This window comes from Setaria italica, chromosome I (genome assembly GCF_000263155.2).
Source record: "Setaria italica strain Yugu1 chromosome I, Setaria_italica_v2.0, whole genome shotgun sequence".
Classification (NCBI taxonomy): domain Eukaryota; kingdom Viridiplantae; phylum Streptophyta; class Magnoliopsida; order Poales; family Poaceae; genus Setaria; species Setaria italica.
In genome coordinates this window covers 8,582,902-8,599,829 of record NC_028450.1, presented here as the reverse complement: position 1 = coordinate 8,599,829, position 16,928 = coordinate 8,582,902, and the positions used below count along the sequence as shown (strand labels likewise).

The following is a 16,928-nucleotide window of genomic DNA, read 5'->3' as shown; positions in this document are numbered from 1 at the left end:
GGATCCACTGACACCTGGTAGCAATGGATACACACGATCTTGAGCACCACGCTCTCGGTAGTGCTCGTGAATGTATGTCCCGGACCCTGGTTCAGTTGCCGCCGAGGTTTATGGCAGGGAGATCCTATGTCACCCTATCTGTTCCTGCTGGTAGCGGATGTCCTTCAGACACTGATCAAGATGGACATGGGCGTCCGACACCCCATCGAGGAAGGTGCCCCTTGCTCCATTTTACAGTATGCTGATGATACATTGATCCTACTACGGGGAGAGCTACGAGATGTGCAGCGCCTGAAGTTACTGCGCGACCAGTTCTCGGCTGCAACTGGGCTTCGAATCATCTACGACAAGAGCACAGCGGTCCCAATGCACATGAGCGACGACGTCCTCCCGGAAGGCCTCCAAGTGTTGGGTTGCCGAAGTGAAGGTTTCCCACAATCCTACCTCACGGTGCGGATCGGAGATGGCAGCACAGAGTCCTTCTGGTTTGATGTCTGGCATGGGGATGACTGTCTGGTAGACAAATTCCCGGCGCTCTTAACCCACTTCAGGAAAAGTAATCAAACGGTGCAAGACAACCATGCTCATGGCCCAAAGCGATACATGGTGCCGCGAGTTTCGTTGCTCAGGCGGAGCTGCGGACGATAACGGCGATCATTGCCCAGACGTCGCTCACCAGCGCCCTTGATGCTCGCCTGAGCCCGTTTCTTCGGCCGGATGGGAAACTACACACCTCCTCCATCTACAAGCTGCTGAGCACATCGCAGGGTGATCGTAGCGCTGCTTCCAGGTTCGTTTGGAAGAACATCGCCCCGCCACATGTGCAATTCTTTGGGTGGCTCCTCACAAACAATCGAGTCCAGAGCAGAGAAAGATTGCAAGTGAAGAAGATTGTGCAAGATGCTACTTGTGAAGTCTGCGGGAGTGGCACCGAAATAGCAGAACACATCATGTTCGAGTGCCCCTTCTCGCGGGCGTTCTGGGTGGCATTTGGTTTCAGCCTGCCAGCTGCCTACAATGTCCGCGCTCTGCACCAGACACCGAGACCGAATGGCGTTCTAGCAGAGCACTTCGAGGCCCTCGTCCTTCTTTGCTGCTGGCAGCTATGGAAGCGTCGGACACCAGCGTCGGCGGGCGTGTTCTGGGCTTCTGACTGGACGCCGTCGCGAGCGCGCGGTGGCTTTCAAGGAATCGAATATTACCAAGCACCCTCCACTATTTCGGATAGTATTTATGGTTCTACCTTTTTCTTAGCAACTGGCTTTCATTGTTTTCATGTGAGTATAGGTACTCTTTTCTTGATCATCTTGAAAGTGAATCATATTCCATGAATTCCGGCACCAGCGTGCTCCGTGGCTCTGGTCGCGCGCGCACGTAGACTGGTCGGAGGGCCGCGCGCGCCGGCAATGTCCACGGCGTCGCTGGTGAGCCTCGGTCCGCGCTGGGCGCGGGCCAAGTGTCGGAAATGCCGCGCCCTGGGCGTGCTAAGCCGCCAGCGCCCAGCAAGTGCGCGGCGCGGCGGCGGAGCTGGACCGAGTGACGGACGGAACGGGACGTGCGGGCGGAGCGGTGGGACGCGCACCGCCGTCCACCCCATGACCAGGCGAGCCGGGTCGCGTCCGTCGTCGCCGGGATCGTCCAAGAGAACCACGCCATGCTGACCTCCACCGCCGCTGCTGCAACGTGCGCGCACTCGGCACCTCCGGCCATGAACTCCTGGAGCCCTTGCCGCACAAACGCGCATGCCGGCGTGCTGCCCATGGGCGCCGGATCGGGCGGAGTTCCCGCTGCCGGACGGGCGGCAGAAGAAGCCCTGGCCGGCTGCCTGGAACAATTCAGGTCGATCTTGGCCGCACGAGGCGGATCCAACAACCAGGAGAGGCCAAGGGGTGGACGGTATTTCATTTACCGTCCACCCCGGAAGGTAGATGAAATACCGTCCGCCCCCGACTCCGGCGTTCCTCGCCGCGCGCAGCTCGCGGAGGCTGCCCGGGAGTGCCGGTTTCCGTTCTGCGTGTCCGGCGAGAAGACCTACACGTTCCAGAGCAGTCCCTCGAGTGCGGCGTGCCGGTGGCGTCGCCGGGGGGTCCCTGCGCGCGGCGCTTAACGGGGCCGGGCCATGCCACCCGGCGTGGCGCGCCACCGGCCGGCGCGCGGCGCATGCGTGGTCCTGGCGTGGGGATGCTCGGACTCCGGTGTTCCTCGCCGCAGGCAGCTAGCGGCGTCGCCCGGCAGCGCCGGCTCTCGTTCTGCATGTCCGGCGAGAAGAATTACGCGTTCCAGCAGCCACTCGAGCGCGGCGTGCCGATGGTGTCGTCGCCGGGAGTCCCTGCGACCCTGCCCGCTGCGCTTAACAGGACCGGGCCATGCCGCCCGACGGCGTGGCGCGCGGCGCATGCGTGTGCGTGGTGTGGGATGCTCGGGCTCTGCGATGACGGCAACGGAGCTTGGATTGGATGTACGGCTCAGCAGCACTCTTCGACGAAGCCGCCGGAGTGACGGTGGCCGTCTGGGATGGCGGGACGAGCGACGGCAACGAGTATCGTCTTCTGCTTCTTTGACTAGAAAGTGCTAATTGCTCAGTAAATAAAGTACAAGAAACAAAAATGAAAGCCACGATAAAGAATGGAGGGGGGGGGGGGGGGTGGAGATCGTGACATATGCTTGAAATATTCTTCTGAACAAAATCTGTTCAGTTTTGTTGTTGAGATAAGTTATGAATATGTAGATACACATGTACATTCTACATTTCTACCGGTACATCCTAGACCAGCTACTGTGAGGACTAGGGCTCGGATTCAGAAAATCTGAATGCATCTGCAGAAATCTGAATGTCAACATGACTGACAACATTTAGCTTACATATGAACAAAAGGCACTGACCAAAGATTATCCACTGACCAATCCACTGAACAAAAGTGCAATGTTTCTGTTCAGATTTATACAGCGAATCCGAAGATTATCCACTGACCAAAGAAGCATCATGAACAAAAGGCCAATACATTAAGGTAGTGCGAGCCCAAGATGAACCAGCACTTCAGAATGCATGCTCATTTCTCAAAGTCGTGGGCAAGATCAAAGCAGGTAGCAAGCTGACGAACGACTTAATTGAAGCACAAAGCAGAAAACTGTAGCAATTGGAGTTGTATAGATATGCTGTTGAACTAGCCAGTAATTGAAAAGGCATTCATAGGACATTAATCATTATCTCTCCATGAGCCCTTGTAGACATGGTATTCCTTTGCCAATGGAACTAGAAGCTGATGGGAATTGCTAAGTCCATCACTGAAAGAAATCATTCCTCATAGGAAGAACATAACTTCTTTGTTTACGTCAAATATTTCCCAGAGGATAAACATCATATATGTTTGTTTACATCAAGGCACTACATGACCATCCATAGCAAGCAAAGCTTGGTACAGAGCAGTAAAATAGCCTGTGCCACTTCCTACCTCTAAATAACTCAGGCTGTAATTAATTTTTTTCTGGACATCCCATTCTTACCTTGCGGATGTGTAAGAAACAGCATGATCAGTCCCCAAAAATAAAGGTTGAATTCAAAAAAGATTTGCAGATATTCACCGTATCACAGCAAATTGAGCCTGACGATGTTTCACTAAATGAAGGGTGATGCAAGTACCAGCAGGCAGCAGCAAAGAAACTGGCGTCATGACTTGATCTTGCGCAGCCAGTGGAGTGAGTTGAGTTCTCAAGCTCAGAATACGCCGTAATCTCTGTGAAACTCTTGGTCTCAATGGCACGATCAAACATCTCATAAGCATCTGCAACGCTCCCTGATTGGCGGCCGCGACGTCAGTGCGCCTTCACGAGGGAGTTTCAGACGTGCGCGTCGCCGCGGACGCCGTGGTCAGCGGCAGACGGCGTCGGCGAGCGCGAGCAGCACCCCGCGCTGTGCCGTCGGCGTCGAGAACGAGGGGTGAGGCGGACACCTACACGTTCCTGCAGTCTCGAGTGCGGCGTGCCGCGCCGGGGAGTCCCTGCCCGCTGAACGGGGTCGGGCCATGCCGCCCCGCGTGGCGCGCCACCGGCGGCGCGGTGCTCTTGGACTAGGCCGCCGGAGCCCGGAGTGGCGGTCGTGGCCGTCCGCTGCAGGGTGTCGAGCGCGCCCGGGCAGGTGCCGAGGAGTGAGGAGATGATGGAGGACGCGGGCGGACATGCCCGGCCCCGCTGCGTTAGTACCGGCTCCGGGCGGCGGCGAGCGTCGTCTTCTGGCTTCCGTCACTGTCAAAATCTTGTTTTCTCTCTCTTATTTCTGTTCTTCATTCATCTGTACTAGTCCATCGACCCGTGCTCCGCACGGGCTAATGTTTTTAAAAGCTATTATATTTGAAAATTCTTTAGAAATTAAACTTCTAGCTAATAATCATAATTGATTACCTACTACTCTCTTATTTTTTTCAATACATCAACATAATACTTATATAGATATGTACCTATCTTTGTCCAGTTATGATTGATTTCTAATTAATAATTACTTTATGCACTTTTTCATCCATATTCATACTTTTTCCATTTTGTATCGCACCTCCAATCCTCCATACATTATGTTTAGCATACAAATCAATATTTTTCATCGATTCCTCACATACATGTATAAATAGTCTAAATTGTGACACTCATCATATGTATATACTTTAACTTAGTATTTTTATATTAATAATAAAATAAATGAGTAATTTAGAATTATATATTAGTTTATTTTTGACATTTCTGCATGATGCACATGAAGATAATTAGATTAAGATTTAGATGTTTAATTTAGGTTATTTTTAATAACAACTTACGTGGGTAATATAGATTAAATTTTAGAATGACATTTTAAGTTATGCTTTATAATGATATGTATTAGTAAATTGGATGAAGACTAGGGATTACTTTAGATTATTTTTTATAATAGTTGAGCTCGGTAATTTAGATATAGGTTTAGAGCTCATTTTTGAATATTTTCACAATGATAGTGGTGAAAATATAATAGATCAATGGCTATGATTATTAGAGTTTACATGATTGGTGTTTGATGTTTTTGATTTTTATGAGAATTTGTCTCTTTTTTTTCTAGTTTGTCTCATGGGAACTAATGCGGAGTCTCCAATGGAAAAAAAGTGACTATATTGCTAAAAAATATTACCATAAGCTACCTCTCGATTGTTAAATATTCAAACACGATAGATATATATTATTATCTTCATCCAATTGTGATAGATTTTAGTTAGTAATTACTCTATAATATTTTCATCCACATTTATAATCTTTAACTTTTCACTTTGCATCGCAGGTATGCGCTTGAATTTGTTTAATGAACCCTAAGTTTGTGATACAATTTTAACATAGAAATATATATTCTCATCACTTTCTCTATATCTTTATAAATGGTGACACATCATGTGTATAGACCTTAATTATTATATCATATACAAATAGTGCAAGATATAGATGATTTAGAATCATATATTGCTGTATATTTTTAATTAAGGTTATTTGATTCAAACATAGGGTTATCATGTTATTTTTAATAATGGCATGTGTGGGTAATATAGATGCAAATTTAATGGGTTACTTTAAGTTTTTTAAGTAATAGCGGTGGGCAATTTGGTTGCAAATTAGGGGGTTATTTTAAATATTATTTATAATGGTATAAGTGGGTAATTTTGATGAAGATTAAGGGGTTATTTTAGTTTATTTTATATAATGGCAGAGGTGGGTAATTTATATATAGATTTAGGAGATTACTTTAGGCTATTTTCATAATAGCATAGGTGGATAATTTTTTAGAAAACATAATAGATCTAATGGCTATGATGATTTGAATCTATCAATCGATGGTCGGATGTTTTGCTTTTTTTTGAGAATTTCTAAGGTTTCTCTCTTTTTCTAGAGTGTCCACCTAGGAATCCTAGATGGCTTCATCTGGAGGCTTCAAAATGAGCCTCCAATTAGCAATTAGTAATAGTAAGGGGTGTTTGGATCCTGGAGCTAAAGTTTAGTCCGTGTCACATCGAATATTCGGATGCTAATTAGAAGGACTAAATATGAACTAATTACAAAACTAATTGTAAAACCCTAGGCTAAATCGCGAGACGAATCTATTAAGCATAATTAATCTATCATTAGCGAATGTTTACTGTAGCACCATATTGTCAAATCATGGACTAATTAGGCTTAATAGATTCGTCTCGCGATTTAGCCTAGGGTTGTGAAATTGGTTTTGTAATTAGCCTCAAACATTCGATGTGACAGGAGCCAAAATTTAGTCCGGGGATCCAAACACCCCGAGGTAGTTATTGGTAGTGATGAGCACAGTATAGGCGCATTTGGCTTTCTTGGAATGGAACACCAAGTGATAAGTTTTAGGCGTGGGCGTCGGCGCGGATGCCGTGGTCGGCGGCAGACGGCGTCGGCGAGCGGGAGCGGCGCCCCGCGCGGGGCCGTTGAGGACGAGGGGTCTGGTGGGGTGGGATGGGGTGGAGCCTCTTGAGCAGGTCTCACGGGGCGCGCGACGACGGAGTAGTGGACAGCGAGGCGGCGGCGAAGGAGCGCGAGGAAGCAGGTCGGGAGCGGGACGGCAGGGGACGCCGTCGCATCAATGCCAGCGTCCGCCTTGGCGCGGGTGGCGGCGAGGTCAGCGGTGTTGCTTTCAGGGCAACATGGATGGCCTCAATCCCCGGGAGGTCGGTGCGCGATGTGCGTGTTCCGGCTTGAGGCCGTCGCGTCGCACGGTTCGGGCGCCAGCTCCTCCTGCGCACGAGTGCTCCCGCGCGTAACGGACCGGTTGAGTCGGCGGCGCGCACGGGCAATGCGCATTGCACACGTGCTGATGGCGAAGCCGTGCGGGACCCAGCGCTGCAACAAATGCGCCCGGGCCGGCTGGTGGTGAAGAGCAAGGGCCGCCGGAGCAGAGCACGGCGTCCCCACTCCCCAGCTAGCTTTGCCTTCCACTGCCCGCGGCTCCCTGGATGAAGCATCGTCGATCTTGGCCGCACGAGGCGGATCCAACGACCAGGGGAGGACAAGGGGTGGACGGTATTTCATTTACCGTCCACCCCTGGACGGTAAATGGAATAACGTCCACCCCGACTCCGGCGTTCCTCGTCGCGCGCAGCTCACGGCGTCGCCCGGCGGCGTTAAATCGCGTTTCTGCTTGTTCGGTGAGAAGGCCTACGCGTTCCTGGAGCCGCTCGAGTGCGACGTGCCGGTGGCGTCGTCGCCCGGGAGTCCCTGCCCGGGGGCGCTTAACGGGGCCGGGCCATGCCACCCGGCGTGGCGCGCCATTGGCGGTGCGTGGCGTGGGAGGCGCTCTTCGACGAGGCCGCCGGAGTGACGGTCGCGGCCGTCCGGTGCAGGGTGTCGCGCGCGCGGGGGTGGGTGCCGAGGAGCGAGCAAGGAGATGATGGAGGCGTTCTAGATGCGAGCGGACATGCCCGGCGGCCCTGGTGCGTTAATGCCGGCTCCGGCTCGACGGATGATGGGTGGCGACGAGCGTCGTCTTCTGCTTCCTGCAGTGATACCAATGCAAACTGCGACATGCGTGAATGATAATCTTTGATCTGAATCCTTGTTTTCCTCCCAAATTTCGCCCATGCCTTTCCTCCAGCACTGTATGAATCTGCCGGACATTCAGACCTCCTAATTTCCGCTAGCAATATGTCAATACCAGTATACTGATCCCTCAATTATCTGATCAAGTTGCTGTTGCTTCCGGCGTGGTTCACTTTTAACTTTAAGAACACGTTGTCACATCGCATCAGCTTGCTGCTGGTACTTCACCAGTTCTGAACATTTTTGTATGAACAAACTCCAACACCAATGCAAGTAGTAGCTCGGTCGAGATGTCCACAAATTCAGTGTACACCAAGCTCGCAAGCCACCGGCATGGACTCCGGCCGCTCGCTGCTGATGCAACACGCCAACACCAAACTCTACTCGGACTGATGTACTAAAGCTCACAGTCGACACGAGCTGGTCACATCACCGCGTTTGATAATTGTTGCTTGAAGCAGGCACAAAACAAAAGAAGTTAAACTCGTCATCTTGTCAGGGACTGACAACAAATGCTAGAGTAATGTTCAAGAGATCTTTGACCGTTTTACACGTCCAGAAAACTCGGATTATGAAATGGAAACTGAACACCGGCCCGACGCCACGCCCGAGGATATAACGCTAGAGTAATGGAGACGGCCGCAATCAGCTTCGATTCTTAGCATCAGGATAAGCTGAGCAGCAGCCATGGGGGTCGTCGTCCCTGCTGCAGCTGCTGATGGCGGTAGCCGTGGCTGCACCAGGTCCGCGGCCGTCGTCACTACTGCCGCAGCGGCCGCCTTGGCCTTGCTGCAGCTGTGCAGCTGCGGCGTGGCGGCGGCGGCCGGATCCAAAGAAGGTGGCGGCGCCAGATACAAGGACCCGACGCGGCCGCTGAACGCGCGGATCGACGACCTGCTGGGGCGGATGACGCTCGCCGAGAAGATCGGGCAGATGTCGCAGATCGAGCGCGAGAAGGCCACGCCCGACGTCATCAACAAGTACTTCATAGGTAGTAGGAATACCATGATCGTCGGTCCGGCGGTAATTGTTTCAGCTCTTATGCATGACGCGCACGGCGGGGTGCAGGGAGCGTGCTGAGCGGCGGAGGCAGCGTGCCGGCGGCGAACGCGCCGCCGGAGGCGTGGGTGAAGATGGTGAACGACATGCAAGGCGGCGCCCTGTCGACGCGCCTCGGGATCCCCATGCTCTACGGCATCGACGCCGTCCACGGCCATGGCAGCGTCTACAAGGCCACCATCTTCCCCCACAACATCGGCCTCGGATGCACCAGGTATGTTGCCGTACAACTGTAGTTTGCCATTTAGTGGTTGACCACTACTTATGCAAGTAGCATTCATTTACTTTTTTTTTCCTTGTTGTTTTTGTCTTTATTTTTCTTTTTATTTCACCCTTTTCTTTTCCTTTTTGGTGGCGAGGGATGATTGAGCATGAGGTCTATTCAACATTAACTTGTTCAGGGACCCTGAGCTAGTAAAGAGGATAGGAGCAGCAGTTGCACTAGAGGTCAGGGCCACCGGAATCCCCTACATCTTTGCTCCATGCGTTGCGGTACGTGATCGCCATATTATAATTCAAACTCTGAGAGTTTGACATGATTCTTATACTAATTTCAAATGAAACAATGTGATTCCTGCTCCGAAGATGCTGCATCAGTTCGCAACAAAATGGGCTAGCTCTCAATTTCTTATTACTGAATGTCTGAATCTGTACAGGTTTGCAGAGACCCTCGTTGGGGCCGGTGCTACGAGAGCTTCAGCGAGCACCCTGAGCTCGTGCAGAACATGACCTCCATCATCTCGGGCTTCCAGGGTGAGATCCCGGCGGGCGGCCGCAAGGGCGTGCCGTTCGTCGCCTCCGGCGGGCGGCGGAACGTGGCGGCGTGCGCCAAGCACTACGTCGGCGACGGCGGCACGGCCGGCGGCATCAACGCGAACGACACGGTCGCCACCTTTCACGAGCTGCTCAGCCTTCACATGCCGCCCTACTACAACGCTGTTATCCGGGGGGTCGCCACGGTCATGGTCTCCTACTCCAGTTTTAACGGGGTCAAGATGCACGCCAACCATTTCCTCGTCACTGACTTCCTCAAGAAACGGCTCCGGTTCAGGGTACGTTGGGTACAATGGAATTTTCAAATGAAACACTATTGTTGAGGTGTTTTAATTTGTACATGAATGCATTTTTTTTTTCAAAATTATCTTTGTACCTACATTGTTTCAGGGTTTTGTGATCTCGGACTACCAAGGACTTGATTTCATCACGACCCCTGAACACGCTGACTACCTTCTCTCCATCAAGCTAGGGATCCTTGCTGGCATTGACATGGTAATGTGCACTCCGTCCATTTTAAAATGTTCCATGAGGTTTGGGTTTGGAATTTTTTATGAATTTCTAAATCCATACTCCAGTTTGTGATATTTTAGACACGATGTTTCAGGTCATGATCCCGTTCAACTACACGGAGTTCATCGACGACCTGACACTGCTGGTGCAGAACGGCACAATCCCAATGAGCCGCATCGACGACGCCGTCCGCCGGATCCTCCGCGTCAAGTTCACCATGGGCCTCTTCGAGAACCCCTACGCCGACACGAGCCTTGCCGGCGAGCTCGGGAAGCAGGAGCACCGTGACCTGGCGCGCGAGGCCGTGCGCAAGTCCCTTGTCCTTCTCAAGAACGGCAAGCCCGGCGACAAGCCGCTCTTGCCGCTGCCCAAGAAGGCCTACGGCGGTAGCATCCTGGTCGCCGGAAGCCACGCCGACGACCTCGGCAGCCAGTGCGGCGGCTGGACCATCACCTGGCAGGGCTCCACCGGTAACAACAACCTCACCGCCGGGACGACCATCCTCGATGGAATCAAGCGCGCCATCGAGCCCGCCGGCACCGACGTCGTCTACGCCGGGAACCCCGACGCCGATTTCGTCCAGCGGAACAAGGCCCGGTTCTACTACGCCATCGTCGTCGTCGGCGAGCCGCCGTACGCCGAGACGTTCGGCGATAACTCGAACCTGACCATCCCGGCGCCCGGGCCCGACGTCATCCGGAACGTGTGCGGCAGCATCAGGTGCGTCGTCGTCATCGTGTCCGGGCGGCAGCTGGTGGTGGAGCCGTATTTGGACGCCATCGACGCTCTGGTGGCGGCGTGGCTGCCGGGGACGGAGGGGCAGGGCATCGCCGACGTGCTGTTCGGCGACTACGGGTTCACCGGGAAGCTGTCGAGGACGTGGTTCCGGTCGGTGGAGCAGCTGCCGATGAACGTCGGCGACGCGCACTACGATCCCCTGTTTCCATTTGGGTTCGGTCTCGAGACACAACCGTCGAAATTTTAGACGGGAGTCTCCATCTTGGGTAATGTCCAGGTACAACCTCAACAATTCACAGATTGTAGAGCTACTACACCAAAGCATGGTGCAACTTGCAAGAGTTGTGCTTAGACAGACGCGCTGCACGGCAAGCAAGTGAAGAGAGATTGGTCCCGTCTTTGTAAAATCATTAAGAGGCCTAATAAACAATCAAAGTGAGCATGAGGATCTGTGCTGTATCATGTTTCGTAAAAAGTGGAGCGCCACACTATACATGGACTAATAAAAAAGCAACAATAATTTTCAACAACCTAAAATTTCTAGGTCTTAGAGCCCCTTTGGTGGAGAGAGTACTTGCCACTGTCATCGGGCATGCGGCTCCTCAGCAGTTTCAACATTTATCCTTATCCGCAATGTCAGTGGGTTTAAATATGAATTCTCCTGTATGCTTAGAAGAAGGCAAGTCTGCAGGAACATGCCCCATTAAATTATAGTTTGTGATTTTGGTGATTGAGTAAACATAGTTGTTGAGACTAATGGCTTGTCTAGAATGCATCTTGTAGGTTGGTTTTCTAGGTTCTAAGAAAGCAAACCAAACCATGGTAAGATCCAAACCATGGTATTCTAGTGATCCAAATCATGGTATTCAAGTGACCAAGCCATGGTATTTAGAATTATTCTATGATATTTTAAGTGTCCAAATGACAGAGAAAATCACCAACATGAAACGGCCTCAAATGGTTTGGGTTTCCAAGGATAGTTGAAGCCCAATGATTGGCTACGGTGGATTTGGAGGCTTGGCTCACAAGAATTAAAGAAAGCTCAAGTATAGAAACCAAGTTCACAAGATTTGATATATGTTGCCCAAATTCCCGAGGTAACGGTGACTAGGTCTCAACTCAAGCATCATGTAGCACCATTGTCTTGTCTAGGATTGTATGCATCTCATCTCAAGTAATATATGTTGCAATGCCTAGTTGTGGTTTCATAAATCAATGATATGAGCTATCCCAATTTTTATTTGTTTTTTCTTGAAAAATTAGAACCATCTATCTAGATCCTATTAGACTTTTTATCTTAACCATGATAATTAGCATGATTTGTTTCTCTTGATAAAACACACGAGTAGAGTCCATGTTATTCTTACTTTGTAAATTTTGATGCATGCAAAGACTCGCGTAAACCTAGGATTTTTGGTTTGTTAAGCTTGAAAAATTGATTGGTTTTACTAGAATTAGAATTTTTCTGAGCCACATTTATTTATTTCATTCAAAATTCCTCTCTCACTTTTGGCCAAAATTAGAACATAAACCCATCACCCCACAGTTAAAATTAAAATTGCTTCATCTCAATTCATGAGAATGAACGATACCGGTGCAACCAAAATTAATGTAGTCGAAAATCCTTTCAACGTACAATTGTTTTTGATGCTTCAAAACTTCTCTAAAATATATTTGAACTCATTTCTAGCTCTGAGTTAATTTTTAAATTTTGAAATTAGAGAAGGATAAAGCATGTAAACATGATTTGGAAGGGTTTATGAGATTCATTAACACTAATGACTTGATTTAAGAGTACGAGAATCATCAAGAGGCACTCTCACCTACCACTCATGCAAAAAGAAATAAAGAGTGGTCTTCCATGCCTGGTTGTTGCAGCTCAAAGGACAACGAATTAAGTATGATTGAAGGAAAAACAAAGGCTATGACACATAGGTGCATGATTTTCAACAAAGTGACAATACGAAGGAGTGGAGGAGATTGTTTTGGCAGTGGTCTTCATGTGAAGATCTGAAAATTCAGTGCTATAATGGACCAACAATCATGTGGAGAAAGATGACAAGCAAAGAAGGAGAAAAAGCACCAGGCCGATTGGCCTGGTGAGGCTCAGCCGGCGTCCCCCTTTGGTCAGTACCCCCTCTCACTTTTGTTCATCATATTTTCTACTTATAACACCAAGAACACCTTGTGTAGCCTCTGAAAAATTCGTGAATCAAAGCTCCACCAAAATTCTAGCAAAATAAAAATTTCAGCAAGCACCTCTTACTAGTTCTTGCTCTTGTGCAAATTCTCATCGGCAAGTAACCCCGGCGGGTAGTTTTTCTTGAAGTGTACAGAAATGAAGAGCATTGGAAGGCTATTTGGGAAGAAGAAATCATGCTCATCGGCAGACAATTCATCTACATCGAGCGCTTCGCAGCGATACTCGGTCTTCAAGTTGCCGTGAGGCGATGACGTCGACATGGCGCCACCACGCAGCGACCATATGCTTTTTGGTGGGATGAACACAAGAAGCTCTTCCATGCGGTTTAGTGAACCGCGTGGAATTCCCGAAGCTGCACCAAAACCTTCGAGGAGAGGGACTCGCTCTCATAGTGGCTACACTGAAAAGAAGTCGATTTATGGCTTCACAATCAAGAGTAAGGAGGAGGAGAGGCACAAGAATATTGAGGGGAGGCTTGTTGCCAACCATGATTTCGACAACGATTTCCTCCAGAAGATTAGCTTCCACAATGATATCTATAAGCTTCCACAATAGATCTTGTGCTATAAGTTCCACGAATTGATAAACCTTGGGGGTATACTCTGAGGGAAGAGCTACAACTGATCCATGCGCTTGCCGTTCAAAATTGGCGTGCTAACAACAATCAACACTCCCCCACCCCGCCGCTGCCGCCGCCGCAGGCCCGACGCCCCACCGTGCGTCGCCGGATTTGGCTGCTGCGCCACCGCTGCCGTAACACACACACACACACACACACACACACACACACACAGAGAGAGAGAGAGAGAGAGTGTGTTGGGGGGGGGGCAGAGAGGGGAAGGGAGAGGGAGAGAGGCGGGTCTGGCCGCTGCGCTGCCGCCGCAGCTCCCCGCGTGCAGCCAGCTTCCTGCGTGTCGCCGCCTCTCCTTCCGCTGCGGTCTTGTCACGCGCCGCCACCTGTGTTGCTGCTCCACGCTCCTTGAACGCCGACCACTGCCGCGCCGCACCTCACGAGGCCGCGACCCGCCATGTCGGATCTGTTGACCCGCCACCCTTCACCCCACCGCCACGAGGGGCAAGTGGGTGAAGTGCGAGCGGAAGGGGAAAGGGAGGCGAGATAGAGGGGAGGTGGCGGATCCTCGCCGGCCGGAGGCAGAGGGAAGGCAGAGAGAGAGAGAGAGAGAGAGAGAGAGAGAGAGATGGGGAAGAGCAGAGAGAAGGGTCGTGGGTGAGAGAGAGGGAGGGGGTTGCGGGTGAGAGAGAGAGGGGGTCGCGTGCGGGTATGGATAAGAGAGGAAGGCCTGACAATCCACTCACCCATTCAACTCCAGTTGATAAGTACCCCCCTTCACCGACGGGTCGTGGCTGAGACCGGCGGTGAAAAGTGTCACTGCCAGTTCGTGATTGAAACCAGTACTGATATAAACTTTCACCGCCAATTTTACTATTTTCTGCATCCGCTCACTCAATAACCGGCTGTGAATGTGTATCACCGCCGGTTCTATTAAAACTGGCGGTGATAGACCAATCGGGAAGGCCTTTTCTGTAGTAGTGCATCCGCGCTCGGGCTTGACCGGTGGTGGCCTATCATGTAGGCACGCAGCTGTTCTTGGCCAAGCCTCAGCTCGCACACAGGGAGGAGGGGATGCTGGTCCTTTACAGTCCGGTGCCTAGTTCTGTCTGATGAAGTCCATCGCCGCTATGACCTCAACTGAGCCATCACGAAGGTCATTCCGAGGCCGCCATGGTCGGCACATAGGTATCTAAAAAAATATATAATGGTTGTCTGTCCCAGATTATTAGTCATTTTATTTTTTCTAGGTTTATATTTTTTATTATGCATCAAGACATAATATATATCTACGTGTATAGCAAAATTTATGAACCTAGAAAAATCAAAACGACTAATAATTTGGGACGAAGGGAGTATATCAAATCGTTTAATTATTGCAAGTTCTTTAAAATTAGCATGGTTCGATTCATACTAGTAGCAAGGTGTGTAAAATGTTGCATGCATATTATCATGCGTTGTAGACTAGGACCAACAAATACATTGAGCTTTATTGACCATGCAAAATCGATCTTGACATAAAAAAGTCTAGGTACAGAATAGTAGCTGGTGGTTGCTTTTGGCGTGGTTTAGCGACCCGAAGAAACACGTTTCGTTTTGGCATGAATAGCTAGCTTTTGGTGCCGGTGATAGACTGCTAGGTATAGACATGGTCTCCGAGGTCTTTTACTTGTCGGTATAGACATGGTCTCCGAGGTCTTTTACTCCAAGGCGGCAAGGCGGATGAACGAGCTCGTTTGGACGACGGACCTCGCTCACACTTCCTCGAACGAGAGACTCGCGCTAGTGATCTTCTCCACCGAGATCTGAACCGTATCAGTGGTGGAGTAAGCCTAGAAACTGTTTCGCCCGATCGCGATCTCCTCGATCCACGATAGAGACCAGTGTAATTCAGTTTCAGAATTTCTTGCAGGTTTATAATATTACAGTGTACAGACTGCAGATCATCATGGGTGGGCGGCTAGTGATAGATCGAAGTGATGGATCAAGTTATTGTTTTTGCATTGCCATGGTTTACTTTGACTTTATATTAGTACGAAACACTCGTTATGGCAGGAACTTAACTGTTGCCGAACTAGTAAAAGCCAGTACTAGTAAAAATCCGGAAACTGCTTCGAACTGACAAGCTCAAACTAGCTCTGCAGCCTTGCCGCCGACGACCTAGCTCGAACTGGTCAGTGACATGACCTCAGTGCATTTTGTGGCAAGAAAAGGATACCGTGGGCCTCAATCTTCTGCTTTCTTCGAGGTCTTTCATCGTCAATACATGCACGTTTTTTTAATACTTCCTCCGATAGGAAATTAATATAAGTTCATTTAGATTTGTTATAAGTCAACAATTTTTAACTTTACTATTACATATCTAAAATTTTATATAGATTATTGACATTAGATTTATTATGAAAATTGACACTTCAATTTTAAATATTTTATTTATAGTTATTAATAGCCAAAGTTTCATATGGAAACTGTCTCAATAAATGTCTTTTATTTCTGATCGGAGAAGTAATAAATATTTGGCCTAATACATACAATCTTTTCAGAAAGAAAACAAAAGGAGAAAAGGTTGAAACTTGGAGGGGACTAGTAAGATCAGTAGGTCGAAAACCGACCAAAATTTCAAAATTAAATTTTGGGTGGAATTTGAAAATCTAAACGAATTTCACCAAGAAAGCAGGAATTACCGGTATCGACATTTACGGGCAGTGACCAGTAGGACCGAAATTTCTTCGTAGAATAATGATATACTTGCTTGTTTCACTCTTTTTATGCACGCATGATGTATGTGGTACACTAAACCATGGGGAGGTAACCGACACAAACGAGATCGAGAAGCACAATCAGATGTCTCGATGTGCATGCCTAGTAACAAACAGCTCACGTTCTCTATCGAACGCTAGCTTGAAGCCTTGAACAACGACTTGCTACTACGACATTTCTCTCTTTTCTTGTAAACATGGTCATACACTACCGGAAACACAAAGTTTGCCGAGTGCCCCAGGCACTCGGCAAAGGCCTAAAAACACTCGGCAAAGAGTTTGCCGAGTGTAACACTCGGCGAACCTCACTCGGCAAATTTCGTCTCGGCAAACAGTGGAGTTGCCGAGTGCCGAACGTCGGGCACTCGGCAAATGGTTTGCCGAGTGTCAAAAAGCACTCGGCAAACATTTTCGGGAAAAATAAAAAAAAAACACAAACACCGGCCGCCGGCCGCCGGCCACCGGCCGCCGGCCACGGCCACCACGCCGCCACCGGCCGCCACGCCATCTCGCCGGCTGCCACCACGCCGGCTCGCCCGCTGCCGCCCGCCACCACGCCGCCTCGCCTGCTGCCCCCACGCCGCCTCGCCTGCTGCCGCCGCCGCCGCCGCCGCCACGCCCAGGCCATCCACGGCCATGGCCACCACGCCGCCCGCTGCCGCCACGCCCGCTGCCGCCCGCCGCTGGAGCCCGCCGCCACCACGCCGATGCCGCCACGCCGCTGCCGCCCGCCGCTGCCGCCACGCCGCTGCCG

At 50.1% G+C, this 16,928-nt stretch overlaps 1 protein-coding gene across 1 annotated transcript; it reads left to right on the top strand.

The window, feature by feature from the left end:
- The first annotated feature begins 8,244 nt into the window (after positions 1 to 8,244).
- Positions 8,245 to 11,083, top strand: LOC101773011 (beta-glucosidase BoGH3B). Its single transcript, XM_004954667.3, has 6 exons — positions 8,245 to 8,548; positions 8,626 to 8,830; positions 9,018 to 9,108; positions 9,273 to 9,668; positions 9,781 to 9,885; positions 9,998 to 11,083. Exons 1-6 carry the CDS (start codon positions 8,245 to 8,247, stop codon positions 10,886 to 10,888), a joined length of 1,992 nt encoding a protein of 663 aa, XP_004954724.1. The 3' UTR covers positions 10,889 to 11,083.
- The last annotated feature ends 5,845 nt before the right edge of the window (positions 11,084 to 16,928 follow it).

Excerpts from the sequence above, each read along its gene's own strand:
- LOC101773011 (XM_004954667.3), top strand. The coding sequence starts at position 8,245 with ATGGGGGTCGTCGTCCCTGCTGCAGCTGCTGATGGCGGTAGCCGTGGC. Across the intron at positions 9,109-9,272 it reads TCTTTGCTCCATGCGTTGCG|GTTTGCAGAGACCCTCGTTG; the intron begins GTACGTGATCGC and ends GAATCTGTACAG. Across the intron at positions 9,886-9,997 it reads TCCTTGCTGGCATTGACATG|GTCATGATCCCGTTCAACTA; the intron begins GTAATGTGCACT and ends ACGATGTTTCAG.